Source organism: Myotis yumanensis, unplaced genomic scaffold, assembly GCF_028538775.1.
Source record: "Myotis yumanensis isolate MYYU_CA2020_CCGP unplaced genomic scaffold, mMyoYum1.0.hap1 SCAF_17, whole genome shotgun sequence".
Lineage (NCBI taxonomy): Eukaryota > Metazoa > Chordata > Mammalia > Chiroptera > Vespertilionidae > Myotis > Myotis yumanensis.
Genome location: NW_027223768.1, coordinates 12637842 through 12660595, shown reverse-complemented (window position 1 = coordinate 12660595; position 22754 = coordinate 12637842). Strand labels below are relative to the sequence as shown.

At 58.8% G+C, this 22754-nt stretch overlaps 2 protein-coding genes across 6 annotated transcripts in view; one reads left to right on the top strand and one right to left on the bottom strand.

Moving 5' to 3' along the window:
- The window catches only part of SNX27 (sorting nexin 27), a 52517-nt gene extending 48007 nt beyond the window's left edge, over positions 1-4510 (top strand). The window contains exon 12 of the mRNA XM_070397524.1: positions 819-4510. Coding sequence (XP_070253625.1) covers positions 819-866 — 48 coding nt within the window. The 3' untranslated portion in view covers positions 867-4510. The remainder of the gene's footprint in view (positions 1-818) is intronic.
- Positions 4511-7906: 3396 nt separating this feature from the next.
- CELF3 (CUGBP Elav-like family member 3) lies at positions 7907-21668 on the bottom strand. 5 transcript variants are annotated; one of them, XM_070397530.1, is made up of 14 exons: positions 21604-21668; positions 20734-20839; positions 19458-19540; positions 14573-14621; positions 14019-14147; positions 13803-13882; positions 12671-12814; positions 12394-12535; positions 12069-12218; positions 11698-11763; positions 11326-11493; positions 10945-11088; positions 10167-10303; positions 7907-8664 (listed from the first exon to the last, which is right to left on the bottom strand). In XM_070397530.1, the coding sequence occupies exons 4-13, from the start codon at positions 14619-14621 to the stop codon at positions 10176-10178; spliced, it is 1200 nt and encodes a 399-aa protein (XP_070253631.1). In that variant the 5' UTR covers positions 19458-19540; positions 20734-20839; positions 21604-21668; the 3' UTR covers positions 7907-8664; positions 10167-10175. The 5 variants fall into 5 exon arrangements, with proteins under 5 accessions (XP_070253631.1, XP_070253626.1, XP_070253629.1 ...); XM_070397525.1 differs by lacking the exon at positions 21604-21668 and having other exon boundaries at positions 20734-21510; XM_070397528.1 differs by lacking the exon at positions 21604-21668 and having other exon boundaries at positions 11326-11490; positions 20734-21510.
- Positions 21669-22754: the final 1086 nt, after the last annotated feature.

Genomic DNA, 22754 nt, shown 5'->3' with positions numbered 1-22754 from the left:
AAAAATGATTGGTCTGGCCCTGCCAAGTCATTAAGGGGTGAGTTAATTAAATGTTTGACCACATATAGCAGGCTAATTTTTAAGTTGATAATTTTGTATGGCCTGTGAATGATGTTATAAATATCCAAATGGCCCTTGGCAGAAGAAAGGTTCCCCACCCCTGGTCTAGAGGCTGGCCATTGGCTGCAGGCTATCCTGTCTCTCATGACTTCATGGACCCTCCTCTGCCTGTTTTTATCAAAGTACCCTCCATGCTGCTCCTGACCCAGACGGGCAGCTGTCCTCGGTTTTAGCTGCCCTGTCCCGGCTAACTAGGAATGCGCATGTGTGTGTGGGCAGGTCTTTGCCCTGCTTTACTGCTGTCTGTGTGCCAGTGCAGGAACAGAATTAGGAAGAGTCTGAATAATTAGCTACTTAGTCTCAAAGAAAATGTTTCCGAGGTTCAGCAGTAGCGTCAGGAACACGAAAATGTATATTCTTGGTATAGTAGAAAGCACATTGGTCTTTGGGCACCAGATCTGGATTCTCTCCTGGCTTTTTTTCCTCTATGATTTTGGGCAAATCAGTCTCCCTAGAGTCCAGTTTTCTCATTTTCTCTCATGTGTAAAACGGGAAGGCTGAGCCAGATAATTAATAGCCAAGGTCCCTTCCAGCTCTAAAAGGCTGTGATTCTAGATGGGAAGTTATAGTGGGAAGAGGCCCATCCGATCGCGTCATCCAGTCGTGCATTTTCTGATTCCGTTTGAGCGGTTGTCTCCAGATGGGAGGGGATGTCGACATCGAAGGCTTCCCAATAACTCTCCTTTTTTCTCTTTCAGAACATTTTCCAGATGGCGCGGTCACAGCAGAGGGATGTGGCCACCTAGCCTTCCTTCACCCCCTCCCTTCTCTTCACCTCCATCCTCTTAGCCCCTTCGTCTCCCATGTCAGACAGAGTAACCATTAACACAAAGGAAGAGGAAAAGGAAAAAAGTCATTATATTCAAAGCCCTAAGCTAAATAATAATAATCCTTCTGAATTTCATGTCTCTGGAATTGAGCCGGTAGAAAACAACAGATGGGTCAGCACCAGGAGTCACCTGAGTTAAGATAGGAACAGGAATGAGCCCAACCAACTCGCCGAAGGTATCTTTGTCCTTTCACTGGGCCTCGCACCAACAGACTCTCCTTGTACTATATTTTTAAGACTGGAACTATGAACTCCATCCATTTGCACTGTTCATACATATATATGTATGTATGTAAAAATTATATATACACAGATTAGCTGCACGTATATACATATATATATATTTCTTTTTAAATTTCATATTGATGGCAGTACCTTTTTTAGCTTGTGTTTTTACACACCTTTCACTAGAATTCATGACTTCTCTCTTGCTCTCTTTCTTTTGAAACAAACTTTAAAAAGGAAAAAAAAATTTACAGGGAAAATACCTCTCCTCATGAAGGACTCGAAACGTTTACAACCTGCTTGGGTTCCCCCCTTTTTTGTATGGAGTGAGGATTCTGGCTCGTGTGTGACTGTAGAGTCTGAGGAGCAAGGAGCATGGTTTCTTTTTCTTCCAAGAAGCTGTTGGGGAGACGTGAGATGTGTCCTAAAGGGCAGCAGGCTGTGGTCTGCAGGGGCGTCTGCAGACTTGGTGTGGTCTCTTATTCCAAGACATCTTTCCTGGCCCATCTCCAACTCTCCCACTCATGGCTTTCCAGCCACATTCCACATCTTCCTGCTTCCCCAGGGTCCCTGTGTGCTCTCCCTCAACTGGTCTCAAATGGGAGGGGGAGCTCAGGAAGTTAATGCCACGGGAACCTGAAACACTTCCTGGTGGTAATTTCCCTGCTTTTCTGAAGCAGGGGTAGGACTAGGGGCCAGAGTTAATGTTGATACCTTTTGGCACAAAGATTGGACAGAGGTAGGGGAAAGGAAGGCAGAGATGCCCAATGTACATAAGCTTTTCCCTACTCGATTTGTGACCAGTAACCACCCATAGCTATTACGTTCTCTGTGACTTCCTGAAACGGCTGTGGGAGGATCTACAGTGTCCCCGGGCCTTGGGGAATGGGTCAGTGGTCTGTGTGAACCAAACTGCATCCATCCAAGCCAGCCCAGGACCCAGGGAGGAGCAGTGGGAATATGGTTTAATTGAAAGGAGACTGAAGGAAAACCTTTCTGTCCCTTAAAGATCTCATCTGACCTTGCAGGTGGACCTTTTGAGATCTAAGAGCTACACCCCAGGACGGGGGCCAGGGCTGACGGGAGCAGGGCAACATGTTGGCCCTCGGGCTCTGTCTTCAGATAATGGCACTGGGAGCTCTAAGTCAGGCTCCGGTGCAATGGAAACACATCTTTGAACCTTTTCCTTTCCCTTCTCCACCTTCTAAACGAAAACCGCCCTAGGGTGGCATCTTTTGCTTTGTCTAACTGGGAGGCAACCATGGTTGGTTGTAGTCAACTCCCCTGAGCAGTGTTGGGGTGCTTTGAAGTTTCTTTTTTTATAACTTGTTTTTGCAGATCATTGTGAATCCTCTTTCACTCTGTTATCCTGGCAGCTGTTGGCCCCAGGGGAGAATAGGATCATACAGGTGGCCTATCTTCTCTCCCCTGCTCCACACCCAGGTGGAATCAGAGTGCAAAACATGTGAATGCTGAGTGTTGAAAGTTGCAGAGGGTGATCCCTGATTTGAAGGCTTTGTCACGGGATTAACTTCTTTTGGCTGCAATGAATTTAATAATAAGCCAAAGGACCCTGGAAAGAAGATCCGTTGATTTTCCACTCCTAGATGCTAAAGAGGCTTTTGACGCCAGCTTTGTTCAAACTACAAAAAATCGCAGCTGTTTGCCCCTGTCCCCTCATCGTGGGCTAGGAATGAACAAATCCAGGAGGCCCCGTGGCAGCCCCTTAGGGTGGACAGATGCTGCTCTGCCCCCTTTCCGGCATATTCACTCGGTGCTTTGGAGAGTGGGTGAAGACCCCCCCAGGTTGGCGGTCTGTTGGCAGACTCTGTAGGAACAGCCCCTGCTTGAGGCTGTAGCACTGACCACCCTGCTGCCGCGTGGTGGGGGAGCCCCGGGGACTGGACAGCGCCTTCTCTTCACCCCCAGCAGGCCGCCTGCAGTGGGGCCACGGGCTGGCAGTGGAGCTCCAGGGGACCCAGCTCTTGTTTGCATGAAGCAGTGTTAGTGTGACACTCCTTTCCCCTTCTCTGCGTTCCTTTCTCTAATCCCTGCTCCCCTTCTTGGTCCTGGGTTCTGCCCAGGGAGGCTTCCTTTGCAGTTTGTCTCTGGGAAATGGAAGGGCTCCCCTTCCCCTGCCTTGCCCCAGCGGAGCCAGCAGGATGTTCCTGGTCTCCTGCCATCCGCCCCTCCACACTCAGTTTCTATCTTCTTTGGTAAAAGCTCCGCTTTTTTCCTGATTGGGAGAAAGTGCAGGCCCCGAGAAGCCTGTCCCCACAGAAAGGTCCCTGGGGCCAAGCTTGGGGCTCTCTGCTCTTTATCTTCTGCCCTCCCCTTGCCCTAGGCCTGAGCTCAGCACAGGTGAGTGCTCAGAGCAACTCATAGGCCTGGAGGGAGCTCTCGGGGAGGAATGAGAGAAGTTCAGCATCCCCATGCCTGGCCCATCTTGTTTCATCCTTTAGTTACCCAGGCCAGTAGCTTTGGGTTGTCCCCTCTTGTAGCTCCTAGCCCAATGCTTGGAGCAACAGTATATAGGGCATTGGCAGGAGGTGGACCTCTCTCTCACCTCAGAATTTGCCAACTCATGGGTCTGGCTCCTAGGAGGCAGTTTTCTTAAAAGGGACTGCATCCTGGTTGGTCTGAAGTCCCCAGACCTGGAGGGACTGCTGTGCCCTCCCTTCTCTCCAGTGTGCGCTGGTGGACTGATGCCGCAGGAGGGCCCGTCTGCGCTGTTGGACTCCCAGCATGCACCAGATCCATGTGTCACGTTAGCCTCCTTTTGGAGGGAGGCTGGTGTGGTTGAATTCTGAGAGAGGAGAGGCGACGGGTGTGCTCAGCACCTCATCGTCCAGTCCCACCTCCTGTCTCCCTCTCCTAAACCCAAGCACATCATGCCAGGCCTTCCTCACACCAGGACAACATCATCTCCCTCCTCAGCAATAATCTCAGGTGTGTGGGGAGCTTAGGGCTCGGGGAGATCGGAGTGGACGAGGGGAGTGATACGGGGCGAGGCACGCGGCCAGCTGCTAAAGTCGACACCAGTTTTATGTCATGCTCCCTTTTTAAGCCAGTGAGCTGGGCTTCAGTTTTCCCCAGGCCATGCACACTTTTAATTTATTTGAGAGAAACTCTAATTGTATTTTCACTGCAGTATCTTGTATTTTTTATTTGTGATTTAAGAAATGTGAAGAGAAAATACACAGACACATAATGGCTAGCAGTGTTTCTTTCATTCCTGGTTCTAGAGCTAACCACTCTAAAATTGTTTGGTAATGTCACTTAGTGTAATTAATTGTAACATATTCTTTTAAATAAATTGATTTATTGATGAAACTATTCTTTGGTTTCCTAGGTTACAAATCCTTTGGGTTGTGTGGGAAGCAGTGTAGAGGGACCTTTGAGATTTGAGTTAGAATGGTCAGTCTGGAAACGGGAAGGAACATTTAACCAGTTATCCCAAGTAACGAGTGATCTTTTGAAGGCAGGTGATGGGGGAGGCGGGGGAGAAGCTGGGAGGCCTCTGGTCTAACCTTGTGTTCAGTGGCTCCTTTGAAGATTCCTTCTCCCTCAGACTTCAGTTGATTGTGCCAGCCTGCACAAAACCCACGTTGGCTCCCAGGGCTCCCCCCTCGACCTTATGCAGATAGATCCTGGCAGGATCCTTGGGATACATCTTAGTCCCCAACCCCCAGCAACATGTATAGACTGTCATTTTCCTATTTTATGTATATCCTAGAGGCCCGGTGCACGGCTTTGTGCACTGGTGGGGTCCCTCAGCCTGGTCTGTGCCCTCTTTGCAATCTGGCACCCCTCGGGGGACGTAGTAGTGTGCAAAGTAGCAGGTGGCTGGGGAGGAGCCCAGGCCAGGCGCCACGCTGTAGCGCTGCTGCGAGATAGGAGAGGCTCACGCTGCCGCAGCTGTGTTTGCCAGCCATGAGCCCGGTGTCTGATGCCTGTCAGTCAGCTGAGTGGCGCTCCCGCTGTGGGAGTGCACTGACCACCAGCGGGCAGCTCCTGCGTTGAGCATCTACCCCCTGGTGGTCAGTGCACATCATAGTGACCGGTCGTTCGTTTGCTTAGGCTTTTATATATATAGGTATGTTTTTTGTTTTTGTTTTTTAATTAATAAATCTTTATTGTTCAGATTATTACAGATGTTCCTCTTTTTTCCCCCCATAGCTCCCCTCCACCTGGTTCCCACCCCACCCTATGCCCTTACCCCCCTGCCACTGTCCTCATCCATAGGTGTAAGATTTTTGTTCAATCTCTTCCCGCACCCCCCACACCCCTTCCCCCCAAGAATTGTCAATTCACTCCCTTTCTATGCCCCTGCTTCTATTATATTCACCAGTTTATTCTGACTTAATTTTTAGGTTCACTTGTTGATAGGTATTTATTTGTTGTTAGGTATGTTTTTTTAATTGATTTTTTTTAGAGAGAGGGGGAAGGAAAAGGGAGAGAGGTAGAAACATCTATGAGAGAGAACCATCAATCGGCCATCTCCTGCACACTTCCCACTGGGGATCGAACTCGCAACCTGGGCATGTGCCCTAACTGGGAATTGAACTGTGACCTCTTGGTTCATGGGTTCATGGATTGATGCTCCACCACTGAGCCAAAACTCTAAAACTATAGGTGGGGAAATGGGAATTCGCGAAGGAATTATGCAGACTCCCTCACCACCCTATCACCTGTAGTCCCCCAGAGGGAGGACATTTTTCTAGATGTCTTTTCGTTTCTATTCCTGGAAGGCGTCTCCTGATCCCTGCTATTAACCTGTCAACTCCACTCTTCTGCCTCGAGAAGTTCTTTTCCTTCCCTCTTCTCTATGTTGCCATTGACGTTAGAGCAGCACCTCGATTATTTGAGAAAAAACTGGTGCTAAGTTTCATTTTGCTTGGTCTGAAGTGAGGTGATGCTGTTGTCACCCTATTTGTCCTCTGTCCCATTTTATTACTGAAGCTAACAGAACCATCCCTGCTGTACACCCTCCCTGCTCTGTTTGGAACCAGTGTGCCTGAAAAATCCGCTGGTGCAAGGAACAAGTCAGGAGCCTCTCTTCTGTCTCAGATGGCCGCCTACGTTTTGCTGTAAAAGGACCTAGAGAATCCCTGCCCAAAAGTCCTTTGTTTCCTCCAGAAGGCTCCTCTGTGCTTCCTTCATCCCCATCATTCATCCTTGATTATCCACTGCTTCTCTGGAGAAAGTCTGGCTGCAGCCTTGCCAGGAGGGGCACAGCTCGGAGCAGGGGCAGCACTCGATGCAGGCATTCCTCAGTGTGTGTGTCGGGTGGGCCCTGAGACCCGGAGGGGGCCAGGAGAGAGGACACTTCCCCGCCTTGTTATATGCCAGCCCCGCGGCCCGAACCCCAGCCAGTAAATCTCTCGGGGAGAAGCCCTTTGGGCTAAAAGCCCTTCCGTCTTTCTGTCCTGACCCAGAAACTGTTGCCAAGTCACAGAGACAGCTGAGGGGGAAATTCATAATGTCAGTAGCAGCTCCTGTTGTCCTCACACACACCTCTTCCCGTCTCTGAACGAGCACACACACACACACCCTCTATTTAATTAAGATTTCGGTGCCGGGTGCCTGGGTAAGAATCTGACTGGGTTCTCTTCCTTCTGAGTCAGGCCCCATCCCTGATCTCTCCGAGCCAGGAGACCTGCCCTCCTGAATCTGTAGCACGTCACATGGTGCTGCTCTTGAACACGTCTTAGCTCGGGGCAGTTTCTAAGAGGCCAAAGTATGGGCTGAGGTGCAGTGGGTGGTGGGAGTTACTCCTCTCACAGAACAGCTGTGGCCCGAGGCCAGGTGGTGGCCAGGTGGTGGCGGGAAGGTGAGCACGTTTATAAGCAGGAACAGGAGGAGGGTGGGTGGTAAGAAGATGCCTAGAAGCAAATGGCCCCAGACAACCTGTGTGAGCGCCTGGCCCAGCCCCAGGGCAGTCACAGGGAGTCCAGGAGCCGAGAGACTTCCGGCTCAGACAGTCCGCCACCTGCTCCCGGGAGCCTTTGTCCCCGGTCAAAGCCCAGGTGGCTGACCTGTGAGAGGGGCATCATGGGGTTGGGGGTCTGACACCTGGTTTCAACGCCCGCAGCTCCATGGCCTGGGCAGCTGATTACCCTCCAAAGCCTCCATTTTCCTGTGTGTAACATTACTTCCTGCCTCACAGGGATGATGGGAGGTTAAGTGAGGAAATACACATTCAGAGTAAATGCTTTGTAATGGTGGTGGCACAGCTGGCTCCCAGGTCCCCGCTGGCCAGTGCAGGGCAGGTCGGAAGTCCTTGCCTTTGGAGGGACCGGGCAGGGTACAGGAGGGGCCTGCTGACCTGCTTTCTCCCCTCGGCGCCCGCCCCGCAGAGCACTGCAGAGTTAAGCCCCACAGAGAAGGGTGAGGGCGTGGGGTCATGGGCTGGAGGCCTGGGCACCAGGCAAAGGCGTGGGCGGCCCTTTCTGAGAGCCCCCCACCCCCAAACCTCGCTTCCCTCCTCCCAGCGTGCACCAGCCCCTGCCCTCAGCCTTCCAGGACTCTTATTTGATGCTTTTAATATTTTTTCTTTATTTAGACAGAAAAGACGAACTCTTTAAAAGTAAAATGCAATAAATAAATAAGTTAAGCATAGAGAAATGTCTGAAACTGACGCCCTGGCCTCCCCGTACCACTCCCACCCCCACCCCACTTCTTTCCCCTAAAACCTCTTCCTAAAGAAAATGACCAGGTAATAAACCCCTTTACCCCTCCCCACACCCCTCCTCCCTAATACCCAATGACCCCCAAAGCAAAGGGAGAAATCAAGAGAGAAGAAATCCAAGGGGAACATTGTCTAAACTCCCCGAAGAGAGATGGCAGCGTCCGGGCCGGGCCGGCTGGGTAACGCACACACGGCTGGTGGTGGTATTTACATGGAGGGACCAGCAGAGACTGTAAACATTTTTAGGGGCTCGGGGAGGCTTTTTCCTCGTGAAAGGAGGAGGGTCTCTGTGGCTGACTGGCGGAGAGGCAGCCCTCAGGGCTCCCCCACACCCTCCTTAGAGGGGGCCCTTAGGGAGGCAGTGAGTTTTAGGGCTGGGAGCCCAGGGTTTAGGGGTGTCCTACCTCTAGCTCAGGGTGGCACGGAGCAAGAACCAGCTTCTGAGAAACCCCTGATGTGGGGAAGAGGCTGGGGCGGGCGAGTGGGGAGCATGTGGGAGCCCCGCGGCCCTCCCGCTGCTCAGGTAGAACAGGCCCCTGGTGGGGACGCAGGTGCGAAAGCTGGGCGCAGGAGGCCCGGCACAGGAGCCCCGCAGAAGGCAGGTACCCCAAGCCTTCAGGCCTGTCCCTTGCTCCCTCACAAAGGCCAGAAGGGCACCTGGGAGGAAACAGGCCCTCGCGGAGAGGCGCTGGCAGGAGTGGGTGTGTCCTGTGCCCCCAGAGCCCCATGGAGGCCCAGAGATGTGCGGAGGGGGCTGGGGCCGGGCAGGCGTGAGCCCCTTCCTGTGGAGCCTCCAGACCTGTGAAGGAAGGAAACACGGTGAAGCCACGGGGAAGAAGGCCAACCCAGGTCACGGCTGGAGGGAAGGAGGGGGGGGCGAGGAGGGAGGAGGCGGCTGGAGTGGCTGAGGAGGGCATGTCAGCAGAAAGGCCTCAGTCCAAACTGAACCATCCGGCCCCCCAGCCTTTGGACAAGGGGCAGGGATGGAGGAGGTGGGAGGGAGGGAGGTAGATGATACAAGAAACCAAAGATATTAGGAAGGAAATATTCAAACAGCCCGTGAGAAAAGGAAGATCGGAAGATACAGACAGGGACCAGAGGGAGAGGCAAGGAGACAGACAGCAGACAGGCAGGCAGAGAACTCGGAGGAGGAGGAGGAGGAGGAGCAGGTGCCGTGTTGGGACAGACACCTGAGGAGAGAGCAGAGGGCAAAGGGGAGGGCAGAGCAGGCGGGGGAGCCCAGGGCCCCCAGTGCTCTCATTCCTTTCGGGAAGGAACGAAGGAAGCCAGGGAGAAATGCACAGAACACAGACCACAGTCACCAACCACTGTCAACCAAGCACGTCCCGCGAGCTGCCCCGGCCCTGACCCTGGGCTGGGGGCGCTTCCCTCCGCGGCCCCCTCCCCAAATAACAAACAATCGGCTCCAAAGACAACACGCTCGTTCCATGCAACTTACAGGGGCCCGGAGCAGGGGTCCGGGGATGGGGGCTTCGGCCGACAATGGACACGGGCCCTGGGCTGGGGGCCCCCAGGGTGGGGGGAGTTAAGCAGCCAGGATTGGGGGGAAAGGGGGAGAAACAGAAAATGTGGGTATTGTCCTTGGGTTGTATTTTTTCGGGGGTTTGGTCCAAAGGAGGTTAAACAACATAAAAGTAACATAAGCTCACAGCTCTAGGCCGTGAGGTTGGGGGTGGAGGGCTATGGGGTGGAGGGGCCCCTTCAGGGAAATTCACAGGAGTCCAGCATTGCAGCCTCTGCCACCTGAACCACAGCTGCTCCCGGGAGGCCTGAGGCTGGGACGCCCCCCAGTCTGTTCTGTGCACTCTCCACTGTCCCATGGGTCCACGGCCACATAGAAAATCACCTGGAGTCCAGGGCACCGGGACCCCATGTCCCGCTTCTCAGAATCGATATTCCAGCAGCCAGTGAGTCTACGACCCTCCTCAAACCCTGCTCCCACAATTCCACTCCAACCCAAAGGAAAACCAGAGACACACGCAGACACATGGACACAGCAGACAAACGAGACCAGATATTAGGGAAGACCTAGGGAGTGCACACAGATATATAGGCTTTGCGCTCTCTCGGGTCACTGTGTGTGTGTGTGTGTGTGTGTGTGTGTTGGGGGGTGAGACTTGGATGATTGAAAAACACCCAGAGGCAGGGCATCCCTGAGGCCGAGGGGGAGCAGGGGGTGGGGGGGAGCAGTCTGAGGGAGGGCCTGGCTGCAGTGTGTGCCCAGAACACAGACCACAGTCCCCAGCTGTGGAGAAGTCACAGGACAGGAACAGGACCCACCTGGGGCCCTCAGTAGGGCCGGTTGGCATCTTTAGGCCGCTTTAGCTGGACTTTGAGGCGCTTCATGCCAATCTGGAAACCGTTCATGGCCTGGATGGCAGCCTGGGCGCTGGCCGGATTGTCGAAACTCACAAAGCCTGCGGTGAGAGGGGCATAAGGCCGGCCCAGCCCACCCCTCCCTCCTGTGTACCACCCTGCTGCCTGCAGGTCCCTTAAATGCCCAGAAAAGTCCCCTGCACACAGCAGGCAGGCAGGCTCCTCGATGGACTTGGGAGAGTACAGCAGCCCAGCCACTCACACTGGGACCTTCTTCCCAGTGTTCTCTGAGGGGGAGCCCCTTCCTTGGCCTCCCCCCCACCCCCAAAAACACCGCTTCCAGACCCTAAAGGACTTCTGAAGCAGGAGGACAAGAACGTTCGCTTTCTCCCCTGAGCCTTGCAGGCAGAGGCCTGAAGGCAACTAACCCGACTCCCTTAGCCTTCCTTTTGGAAACCAGACATCCCCTTGCAGAGCCTCCAGACTTCATGGAGCGCGGGTTTACCGGGGTCGTAAGGGAAAAGGGGACCCTGGTTTTCTGGAGAAGAGACAGGCCTGGGCAGCAGCTGGGAGGGGTGTCCGGTGTGCAAAAAATGTGGGGGTTTTTGATTCTTGGACAATCTGGATTCCAAATACTGGGCCCCCGGCAACTATAAGTGCTTCAAGTGGATCAGGCCTTGTCCTCTTTTGGAATTTGGCAAAAATGTGCCGTAGTTTATCTCTCAGCTCATCATATTCTTACCAAAACACTTGCTCTGATTGGTGGCCCGGTCAACAAAGACTTTGGCTGAGATGACATGGCCAAAGGGGATGAACATCTGGAGGATCTCTGAGTCCGTGAACTCCTGGGGCAAGTGGTAGATGAAGATGTTGCAGCCGTCAGGGCCTGGGTGGCAACAGACAGGAAGAGCTTGGTGCCTGGGGGACAGACTCGGGAGCAAAGGCCGGGGAGAGCAGGTCCTGGGAGGACCCTCAGTTCTGGCCGGCGACAGGGGCCAGGGTGCCAGCCACCTCTCCCCACCCACGGGCCAGAGCTGGGCTTGGACTAGGCACGAGGGAGTCCAAGCCCTCGACAAGGGCACCCCTATCCCCAAGGCTGTCAGCTGGGCCGCCCAGGCCGCACCTTCCCGCTGTTGCTGCTGTTGCTGCTGTTGCTGCTGCTGCTGCTGCTGCTGCTGCTGTTGCTGCTGCTGCTGCTGCTGCTGGGGCGGAGGCGGGGGCTGCTGGGCGACCAGGGCAGGAGGCTGCGGGAACGCAGGCGCAACCAGGCTGTAGGCTGCTGGGTAGGCTGCTGGGGTGGGGAGACAGAGAGCTCCTGAGGCTCCTGAGATGCCCTGGCCCCGGCCTCCCAGCCAGCCCTGTCTCCCCGCCCCTGGCCCAGGCAAAGGAGTTGGCAGGGCTGAGAGGTGTCAGAGAAGGAGCTGCCCCAGACCCAGCTCCTGGGCCTCTTTCTGCCCTTCATCCCTCCCACCTGGGCCAGGCCCGGCGGGCTCACCTGTGTAGTGTTGCATCCCCGCGTAGGCCTGCTGCAGGGGGTCCACAGGGGCCGCGGGGCTCTGGGCTGGAGAGAGCAGAGCAGAGGCCGGCAGGTGGGGTCCCGAGCCTCAGCCGGGCTCAGGTACGAAAGGAGGGTCGGCATGCACGGGCTCCCCTGACTTTAGCAAGACTTGAGTCTGACTGGTTGTGCAACCCTGGACAAGTCCCTTTGCCTCTCTGTGCCTCAGCTTCCCTGGCTCCCCTGCCCAGGGTGACAGAGCAGGAGGCCTTCTAACCCCAGGCCTGGAGCCGGGAGGTATGTCACAGCTGCCGGCAGGGAGGGGTGGCTGGAGGGCGGCTGGGAGAGGGGTGGGCAGCAGAGACCCCCACCTGGGTAGGGGTGAACCCCGTTGGGATACAGAGCATCAGGGGCAGGCTGCCCGGTGGGCTGGGTGGGCACCGGGCTGTAGCCGTTGACGCCCAGGGCGGTGGGGATGGCCGAGACAGGCGTGGCAGCGATGGCAGGAGGGGTGCTGGTTCCTGGGAGGAGAAAGTGACAAAGACAGAGCAGAGGAGCCGACACACACAGATGCAGAGAGCCAGTCAGCAAGTCCGCGGGCAGAGGGAGGGCACAGGCTGCTCTCTGACCCAGCCCCCGCCCCCGGGCTCCCCTGCCCTGCCCCATTCCCCCAGCCCAGCCCTGCCTGGACCTTACCTGAGGACGGGGTGATGGGGGTGGCGATGAGGCCATTGGCATTGATGGCGGCCATGTGTTGCATCTGCACGGCAGCCATGGTGGCCATGGGGCTGAGGTAGGCACTGTGAGCCGCCACCAGGGCCGCCTGCTGCTGCATCAGCTGGGGGCAGGGAGGAGAGGAGCGTGGGCCCCGGCCCTGCCTGGCTCCCTGCCCAACCCCGGGCCTGGGCACTGGGAGGGTGGGGGCAGGACACAGGAGGAGAGGGGACGGGCCGGCGCCGGGGGCTGTGCTCACGGCCTGGGTGTAGGCGCTGTAGGCTCCAAACTGGAGGGCGATGGGGCTGAACATGCCCAGCTGGGTGGCCACCTGCTGCATTCGGCGGAGGCCTCGCTCCTTCTCCGTGTCAGCAAACTTCACCACCAGGCTGGACGAGGCACCCTGGGCGCAGGCCCCACATGCGGTCAGGGGGGCAGAGGCGGTCTCTCCCCGAGCCCTCGGGCCCTGGCCCAGGCCCCCAACACGGCTCGGCTTCTGGGAAAGCAGCCATCAGTGCGCCTCTGTCCCCCCACCCCCGTGCCAGGAAGTGCAAGAGGCCAGAAAACGCTGAGGAAGGCCAAGGCACGTGCCTGAAAGGAAGGGCCCGGGAATGCAGCGGGCATCCCTGGCTTCTCCACGAGGCTTTGGAGCCGGAAAGCCTCCCGGTGGGGGTGGGGTGGGGGGGTGGGGGGGGTGTCAGGTTAATCTCAGGCTGGTCAGGCCTGGTCGCTGCCCCACCCGCTTACCTCAGTTCCCCACCCCGCACCCCAGGCCTCACGCTCAGGGGATGCAGCCTCAAATTTTAGCACCAGTTTGCGCCAATTAGAAACCAAACCGGAACGTTTGCGAGGATTGTTGTGGAGCCTGAATCTGGACTGCGCTTCTCTGCCCAGCGCGGCAGGAAGGCCCTAGCTGAGCGCCTGCTGAGCCCCTGCTGGAGGCCGCAGTGAGCGCTCGCCTGGGAGGCAGCTGCTTGTGGTGCAGGTGTTTGCTCCGCACCCCACGAGTGCAGGCCCTGACCCACTGCTCACGGGCGGGGCATTGGGGTCTCTAAGCCAGGCCCTGAGGCCCAGCCAGTGCGGGTGGGGGATGGGAAGGTGGAGAAGAGGTGGGAGGTGAGAAGAGGCTGAGGGATGGTGGCGGTAGGAGAGGCGGCATTTGGACTGAAGAGGGGGGACAGGGACGAGAGACAAAAGGCAGGGAGATGCTATTTGAAATGTGAAGGTGTCCCTAACAAGTTCGGTTCTTCTGCCAGAAAATTCTTTCCCAATAAACGCAAAGACCCTGTCAGGAATGGCCTGGCCCCTCCGAGCCAGGGCTGGCCGTGGGCGAGCGGGCTGGAGAGGCCTGAGGGGGGGGGGGGGGCGGGGAGCGTGAGGAGCTGGCTCACCGGCAGGGTCCGGCTGCTGTGCAGGGTGTTGATAGCTGCCTGGGCCTCGGCGTGGGTCTGGAACTTCACGAAGGCGCAGCCTAGAGAATTCGAGGGCGAGGAGGAAGGGTGAGGCCCCACTTCTGAGGCCCCCACAGAACCCATTGCCCAAGAAACCCGCGGGTCAGGGGCAGGCGGGCCAGAGGGCCGGCGCGAGGAGGAGGCTGGCTGGGCTACCTTTGCTGGTGCCGTCCGGCCCCCGCAGCACAGTGCACTCGTCTATGGTCCCAAAGGGCTCGAACATCTTGCGGACGTCCTCATCTGTCTGCTGCTTCCCTAGCATCCCCACAAAGAGCTTCCGGTCTTCTGGGGGACAGGGCACGGGGGGAGGGGCACGGTCAGGGCCTCCGGCTGCTTTCCCGCTGCCCCAGCTTGGGACAGGCAGGGACCCCACCCTTTCCCTTCAGCTCTTCCCTGGAGCTCCAGACACTCACCCTGGGGACCGAGGGCTTTGGGTGTGAACGGGGTGATGGTTGTGGGGTGGGTACAGTTACCTAGAGGGCCTATCCCATTTCGGAAGGACTTGCATTCCACTCGGGGCCTCAGTTTTGCCATCTCTATGATGGGCTGGGTCACCTCCCCTCTGGCCACACTGACTCCTATGCCAACCTTGACGGGGAACCCTTCACAGTTCTGACTTCCTTCCTCAAGAAAGGCTGTCCCACAGCTACTCCAAGCCCTGGCCTTGCGGCTTGAGGGAAAGGGACTGAGTCCAAAGGTACGGAACCTACCTCCGCGGCTCTCGCTGTCGGCTGGCTTCACCTGGATTGGTCTGTTCATCTGAAGGAGAGAAGAGAAGGCAAGTGCTGGGGACCTCCCTGGACACCCAGCCTCCCCCCCCCCCCCCCCGCCCCCCAAGGCCAGGACCTGCCGAGAGGCAAGAGGGAGGAAACCAGGCCCAGGAGGGCTCCCCAGCCCTCTAACTTGCTGACCGGAAGGGAGGGTGGGCCTAATCTTATTCAGGATTAGGACCAGAGGGGATTAGAGGCCGGGGAAGGAGCGGATGTCGAGAAGGACGCTCATGGGCACAGCACCAGGCTCAGGTAAGGCCCCCGACGACTCAGCCAGGGACAGGTGCTGCTCTCCTCAGCGGAACGGGGCTGCCCACAGGCCCTGGTCCTGAGACAGAGCCCGGCCAACGGGCTGGTCCACAGGAGCTGTCGCACTTCCACACCCGAGCAACGGAGGCCACCCATCAGAGCCCCAAAGACGACGCTACACTGAGGGGGACCCCACAGATGCCCCAACTTCCTCCTGACCCCTAGAGGAGTGTCTGCCTCTCTTCCTGCCCCCCCTACACCTCTTGACCCCAGGGGGAAGGCATTCGGGCAGCACAAAGGGAGCAGATGCCCAGTCTCCGTGGCAACGGGAGAATGCGCGCCATGGCAACCGCCCACTCAGCCTGATTTATCCGTCCCCGTCGCCCTGGCGACCATGGTGACGTCATCACTTCTGCTGCTCCGCTCAGCGTAGAAGGCGTGGGGAGGGGGGTGGGAACAGGGTATGCTGAGGGTGGAGGATTGGGTGGGGGCTGAGAGGTGGGGGAGGGGGCCAGGAGGAGGGAGGGAGGCTTGCCGAGCTGGCCTGGCGGGGTCCATGCTGCCCCTCCTCCCTCCCTCCTCCTGATCAAACCCCTGGTGTCTCACAGCCGGACAGCTCGGGAGGGGGGTGCTGTCCCGCGCCCTTCCAGATGCTCCCTGTGCCCGGAGTCCGCCAGAGCTCTCCCCTCTCCCTCTCCGCAGTGGCTCCCTTTTGTTCAGCGGAAATGCACACCCCCCAGTTCCACTCCCGGGTTCTTGGGGTTCTTGTCGGGGACAGGACTTGGGAATGACTCCTGCAGGTTGGTTTCCTTAGCGGGTGTGTGTGGGGCGGGGGGGGGGGGGCGGCATCGTGGGGACCAGAGAGGGAGGGGCAGGGCTCGGTCCTCCCCGTCTGAGCATATTTTACTAATAAGGACTTTGACCAATGGGGACACACCTCGTCACCCCACTCATCTGATGGCAGGGCAGGCCTAGTTCCAGCGACCAAAAATAAGTTAACAAGAAAAAATCTGATTCATCGACGTTCTGAGGGTGGGGCTGAAGTGACCCTCAGGGCGGCTCTGGGCTTGGAGGACTGGCCCTGCCACCCAACCACTGGGTGACCTTGGACAAGTCCTTTCTCTCCTCTGGGCCTCAGTCTCCTCATCCGCAGAACAGCTCAGCTTTAGTATTCCAGCCCGGGGAACCGTGTACCCTCACTTAACACAGAGCAGGGCCGAAACGACAGTCCCCCCACCCCCACTGGACCGTCGTCCCGGGTATCCCAGTCCGTCTGGCAGGGCCCTGCTGGCCAGGGACTGCCGGCCCTGGATCAAATCTAAGCCCCACCTCAGAGGGTAGTCCTGCCCCGCCCCGCCCCCACCCCTGGATCTGAGAGCAGCTGGTTGGGGAGGAGGGTCACACAAATCCTCGGGCGATCTCCTCCAGCTTTATCCTCCACCGATCTGGGATTATCCATCTGCGGTCCCATCTCCTCAGGAGAGAGGGAGTGTGTGTACAGCCAGGGCTGGGGGTCAGACGCTCAGGCTCCTGGTCTTGCACCCTCCTTGTCCTGTACTGTCACCCAAGCGATCAGGAAGTCCCTCACAGGCCCCTCAGCAGGCAGACCACACACACACTCACACACACACACACACACACACACACGCACACACGAATCAGAGCCAGGGTGGCAGTGTCCGGGAATTCTCATGCTTGCACTGACCCCTTCCCAGCAGGCCCCTGGGGATTTGCTGCTCTAGTTGGGGATGGGGAACCTGGGGCCAGAGAGAGAGGATGCCCCTCCCTGCACAGGCACAGAAATAGCACATCAATGCACATCCACGCTGAGGTGGACCCGCACAAAGGCGCACACGGTGTGCAGACCGCAGCACAGACCACACGTCAGAAGCTCCCACACTCCCTCCCAGCAGCCTCCCTGGTGGCCCCCAGTGCCCATCGCCAGCCTCCTCCTCTCGGCCGGCACTTCCTGTGGGAAAGTGAGTCTTTGTTAGCTCAGCTCAGGCACACCTGCCTCCTCCCCTGAGTCCAGCTGGGCTCTGTTTACCTAGCAACCCAGCCCTGGGTGCCTCTCTCCCTTGGCTACCACCACCAGGTGATAAGGCCTCCTCGGCACCTCCCAGAGAAGAAGGGGCTATTTATACTCCAACCGAGAGGACCGAGAACCCCTCACCAGCGAGGCCACTTGTCAGACCCCACTTCCTCTCTCTCCCAAGGGCGCAGGCCTGGCGCCCGCCACTCCCGGCCGTAGACTTGTGCCTGGTGTCCCAGACCACACGCAGGTCCTTCCATGGGACCTGAGTCCACTGCCCAACAGAAGCTGACCGGGGCCCATGTCCCCAGAGTGGGATTTTGGCCCAAGTAGAGAGGGAAAGGCAGGCCAGGGGGAGCCCCTCGCACCCACTTCCAGGAGGCCGCACCCCGCTCCCAGGAGGAATCCGGGCACCTGTGGCAGAGCCACTCCTGGGGACTCTTAGGGGAGAGAAAGGAAATGGGGCTCAGCAGTCAGAGGCCCAGCCCCCAGTCTCTCTCTGGGCAGCTCCTCGAAGCATCACCTAATATGGTGGCAGCTCCCTGGTTCTGGAGTGACAAGGTGGGGAGAAAGGAGAGAAGGCCATGAGCCCCTTAGAAAAGACCATGCACTAGGAGGGTGTGCAGATTGGACAGCAGGAAGGACTTCCCAGCACAATTGTGCAAGAGCTGGCACACACACACACACACACACCCTGTCAATGCTGCCAGGATGGCCAGGGGCAGAGAAAAGACCTGGCGACACAAAGGGTCAGGACATCTGCTCCCTAGACCGCCCTGGTCTGCTCCCCCAGCCTCCAGCATGGGGCCCATGCTGGGCGACAGAACCCCTCATTTCCTGCTGGAGGCTCTGCCAGGCCCCTCTGCATCCTGCCCTCTGGGGCAAGGGCCAACGTGGAGAAGTCGGAGTCTCCTGGGAGCTCGGGGGAGGCTAGACAATCATTAACTGGGTGCCCTTCTCCCTCCCCTCTCACCTGGGCCTGTTTCCCCTCCACACCCAGGATGGAGCCCTGCCTGAGCCACGCAGGCAGCTAGAGGGGACAGTCTCCCCCCCTCTCCCCTCTCCCTTGCCCCTCTGTCTCCGCAGGGGCTCTGAGAGACGGGGAGATGACAGGAAAAAAGACAAACAGCCGTGGAGTGAAAACTGTGGGTTTGTCAGGGGGCTCCAGAAGAGAAAAGGGGGAGGAAGGAAAGTTGCCATGTAGCGCGATAGGAACCAGGCTTCCCAGGGCTGCGTGGGCCCATCCCACACACCTGGCCTGTTGGCTGCCCCACACGTGTGCTTGTGTGCACACACGTGCTCCTGGGATTCCAAGCCTGCTCACACACATGCACAGACCTGAACTCTGTAAGCAATGACTGTTCTGGGCTGCCTCGCCACCCACAGAGATCAGAGAGCGGGTGACAGCAGGGAGCTGGCCGTGGATTTGCTGTCCTAGCGAGACTCAGGGTTGAGGGCCACAGAGGGCTGGTCACAGACCCTGGAGGGGTGGGAGTTGGAAGTGGTTGAAGCAGTTCTAATCTTCCTAGGGGCCCCCCACCCTCTTTCCCCACCTGTTTTGTCTATTTCCTTCCTAGGAAGAGATGGAGAATCAGTCCTACAGGAGGAGGAGTAGAGGCAGGGACAGGTGTGTCTCCAGCACCCACACGGAGCTTAGCAGGTGTTGGCTAAAAGGATGGAGGGAGGGAGCTTTCAGGAAGTATTTCTGGGTTCACTGCGCTAGTGACAACAGAAGCAGCTAGAGAGCAAAAGTGAACGCTCACCGTCCTTCCCATGATGTGTGTGTGTGTGTGTGTGTGTGTGTGTGTGTGTGTGTGTGTGTGATGGTGGGGGGGAGCGGTCTGAGATTCTTCACTCCTGCCCCTGCCAGCCCAGGCCTGGGACAAGCTGCAAGGCTGGCTGACAGGAGGGGACAGAGAGTTCTGTTCTTGCAGGAGTGAGGCCACACCTGGTGGGGCAGGGCCTGATCCTCCACTGTGGTGGCTGCCCCACTTGCGCTTGCCCCCGGGGCTTCCTCCCAGCCTGGACCTGCCCAGGCCCGGCTCCGCCCTGATGCCCTGTGGCCCTGTTCCCTCGCTCTCCTCTCCTTGGAAGACATGAGTTCAGAAGCCAGTACAGTGATGCCAGGCCAGCAGGGCCCAGGTGCCCATCTCAGCAGGAGGTGCCCCTCCCCAGCTCCCAGCCAGACTTCCTCCCCGGAACCTGGGTGCCTCCCACTCACTCTGCCCACACTTGGTGTCCAAAGGCTTCTCCCCAAACCTCCCAATCAGCTAGTCCTCCCTCCAGTGTCCTCTAGGGATAGGTTGGGAGGTAGAGAAAGGGCTGCATGTGGGCCTTGCAAAGGTCACATTTACTCCGCTAACCGCTTCTGTCCAGGCGAGAAGAAACGCAGGCGCCTACAGCAAGGAAGAGGGAAGCTCAAGGAGAGAGGCCTTCCTGATGGCGAGAGGAGGTGGGAAACACTCGGTGTCTTGGGAAGGTGGCGGCCCCTGCCCCTGCGAAGACCCCTGTCAGCCCCCTGGCCCTGGGCAGGCCGGGACTCACCCCTGGAAGCGTCTTCTGTTCGTGCAGGGCGCTCTGGGCCTTCAGGGCTGAATCGCGGGCACAGTATGTCAGGAAGGCACATCCTGAGGAGGGGCAGGGGCAGAGAGACCCGTGGGGGTGAGTCTCAGGTCTCCCCTCCCTTAAAGCTCCCCCCGCCCCACCAGGAGCATGAGGTCCAGAAAGCTGGTTCCTTCTTGCCACTTCCTGCCTGCTGGGGCCGGGGAGACATTCTGCCCAGGGCATCTCTGGGCTGATGAGCCTGGAACTGAGACCCAGAGGCCAGGAGGCTTCAGTGGGGGAGGTGATGGGAGCAGGAGAGGCCGGGGGCTGCTGGGAGGTGGGGCTTTCTGGGGGGAGGGGAGAAGGGGCATGTGATTGCCAGACAAGTGCGTGTAGTGTGGTTCCCTCGCTTCCTCAGCTGATCTCCTTCCCTTTCTCCTTCCCTCTACCTCCCTCCATCTTGGTCATCATCACCCCTCTCCTCTCCCATTTTCCCTGTTTCCTCATCTCTCTCCATCTCTCTGGGAGGGAGACGGGAAGTGGAGAGTGGGCTAGAGGAGAAGGGAAAAGCCAGAGCATCAGCGAGAGTCCCTGTGGAGGGGCAGGCAGTGTGGCCCTTAGGACCCCAGCGGCCGGAGCCCTCCAAGCACTGCCCCTGGGCCGGACCCTGCTCAGCCGCACAGGCCTGAGGCGCACCCTCCCGTCGCCCCCAGCTCTTAACTTTCCAGTCCCACACACTTCCCAGATCGACACCAACCTCAGCCCTTCATACCCTGCTCCCAGGCCCCGCTCCTTAGTCCTGGAACTGCCCTGCCTAGTCCACCTCTACTCTTTCCAGGTTGAGCTCCTGACCCTGTGTCCTGACCTCCATCCCAATAGTAGTTTGGCTACTAAGACTCAGTACACACCCTCAGTACACACATGCACGCGCGCACACACTGCCCAGCTCCTTACCTCCCAAACCAGCTCTCTCATCCCTCCATCGTTCCTCGCGTTCATCCACGACATCACCTCCTCGCCCCTGGGATCCACATCTCCGCAGCCCCCTTGATGACTCTTTCTCTAAGGAGGCCCTCCCTCCCTAGCCCTCGTCCGGGCCCCCTGGCCACCCTCGCTGAGTCCTCTTCTAACTCCTTCATCACACGCCCCAGCCCAGAAACTCTCTTCGTTCCAGATCGGCCCTCTCCAGCCACTCCATCCCTCGGCCCCCTTCCACCCTCCTCCCAGCCCCCCAGCCCACTCCCTGAAGCCTCTCCGGCCTGGCCCAACCCCTCACCCTTGTGCAGCCCCGTGTACTTGTCCTTGATGACAGTCAGCTCGAAGATCCGACCAAACTGTTCGAAGATGGGCTTCAGGTCCTTTTCCTCCAGATGCCTCGGGATCTGCCCCACAAACAGCTTGATGGCATCCGGCTCCTTCATTGGGGCGGCCCGGGAGGAGGGGCCGAGGGGAGCAGGGAGAGGCCTGGAGGCCAGGGGAGCTGCCCAGCGAGAAGGCAAGCGGTGGGGGCCAGGGGGCAAGTGGTGGGCGCTGGCTTCCCCTCGGACCCCTAACCAAGGTGCTGAGCGGAGGGGCAGCTCGTCACACAAAGGAGGCTGGGGAGTTGAGGGCTAGGGGTCAAGGGTCTAGGCAGGCACTGTCATGCCACCAGGGGGCATAGCCCAAACAAACTGTCTCCTCCCAGAGATTTGGCAAAAATCCCAGGATGGGGGTCAGGATGGCCAAGACCTGGAGGGTAGGGTGGTCCCAGGGGCCCTGGGAACCGGGGGCTGAGATGAGAGCTGGAGGTGGGGAACGACCAGAGGAGGGCAAGGGGATGGAGGCTGGGGGGTTAGGGGCCTGATGTGGGCGCCAGCGCGGCCTGGGGGAGGGGGGTCAGGGGGTTGGGGGGCTCCTAAGGTGGGGCAGGTGGGGCTCCTGTTGGCTTCCCTGAGAGGACACCTCCCCTGTGGCTGATCCTCCTGCTGGGTCCGCAGATCCCCCGATGCCCGACGCTTGATCTCTGATGGCGGCAGGGCTCGGGGGTCCCTCCTGCCCTGCCACCCCCCTGCAGGTCCTCCCCTCAGCCCCCCTCCCACCCCACCCCGGCCCGGGCCTGGGCTGCGCCGGCGGCTCCCGCGGCTGGGGTGCCTGCCTTCCCGGTCACCTGGGTCCCGGAGCTGCGCTCTCCAGCCGCGTTCTCCTCAACAAAAACCTCCCCCCTCCACACCCCCTCCCCACTCCCACCTCCTCCCCGATCGCAGTGATGTCAGTCTCAGGGGTGGAGAACAAATTCCCTACCCTGGAGAGGGACGCACAGCCCGGGCGGGAGCCTCGCCCTCCTCCCCCCTCCCGCCGCCCGGCCCCCGGCGGCCCCAGAAGAGCGGCTGGGCCCGTGGATGACGGCCCTTCCCCCTCCCGCTCCCCAGGCACGAGCCGGGCCAGGCGCGAGGATGGGGAATTTATAGAGGAGCCCTAAGGCGGGGTCCATTGTTCCGGGGGCTGGAGCTGTCCCCGGTGCTGGAGGAGCAGACCCGGGAGAGGGGACCGGGGAGGAGGGAGCCGGCACCAGGGGGACCGGGAGTGGGGGGTCAGGGCCGAAACGGGGAGAGGAAGGTGGCACAGGACAGCTGGGCAGGGTGGGGGGGTGGAGGGAGGTGTAACTGGGAGGGAAGCAGGGCACAGCCTGGGGGAAAGGGCAGCGGGACCCCGAGAAGAAAGGTGGCCAGGGGGGCGGAGAAGGGGAGAGCGGGGAGATGGACGCAGAGAGGAGCCGGGAAAGCTGTGTCTCGCTGGCATTTGCCGACGCCCCCTGCCCTCCCGGGGGTGGGGGGGTGGGGGGCGCTGTGTGTGAGCGGCGGGCAGGGAGGGTGGGCAGGGAGGCGCCAGCTCTCACGTGTCAGCTCCGTGAAGGCCGGGGCCGTTGAATCCAGCGTCTTGCTGTTCAGTGTCTTGCTCAGACATAGACGGTGCTTAACAGACACTCCTCGGATGAACACTGATGCCAGGAACCTCGGCCAAGAGTAGCTCTCGGTTCATTCAGAACCACACAGCCAGGCTCCCCTATGATATGGGGCAGAAACGCCATCGCCCCTCCCTCTTCTCCCTGCCCCCCCCCTCCCCCAGGTTCCTCGAGTGGGACTGGAATTGAGTCAGGGAGCGAAGAGAGGTGGGGGAAGCACATTTGGGGGCCCTTACTCCCCTAAACAACTATGTTTCATGATCTCGAGGGAGCTTGCCCGCCCCCCCTCCCCCCCCCCCCCATGCACTGGGCCCAGCACAGCTCCCCCTCAACGCAGGGAGCACCTGCTGACACCA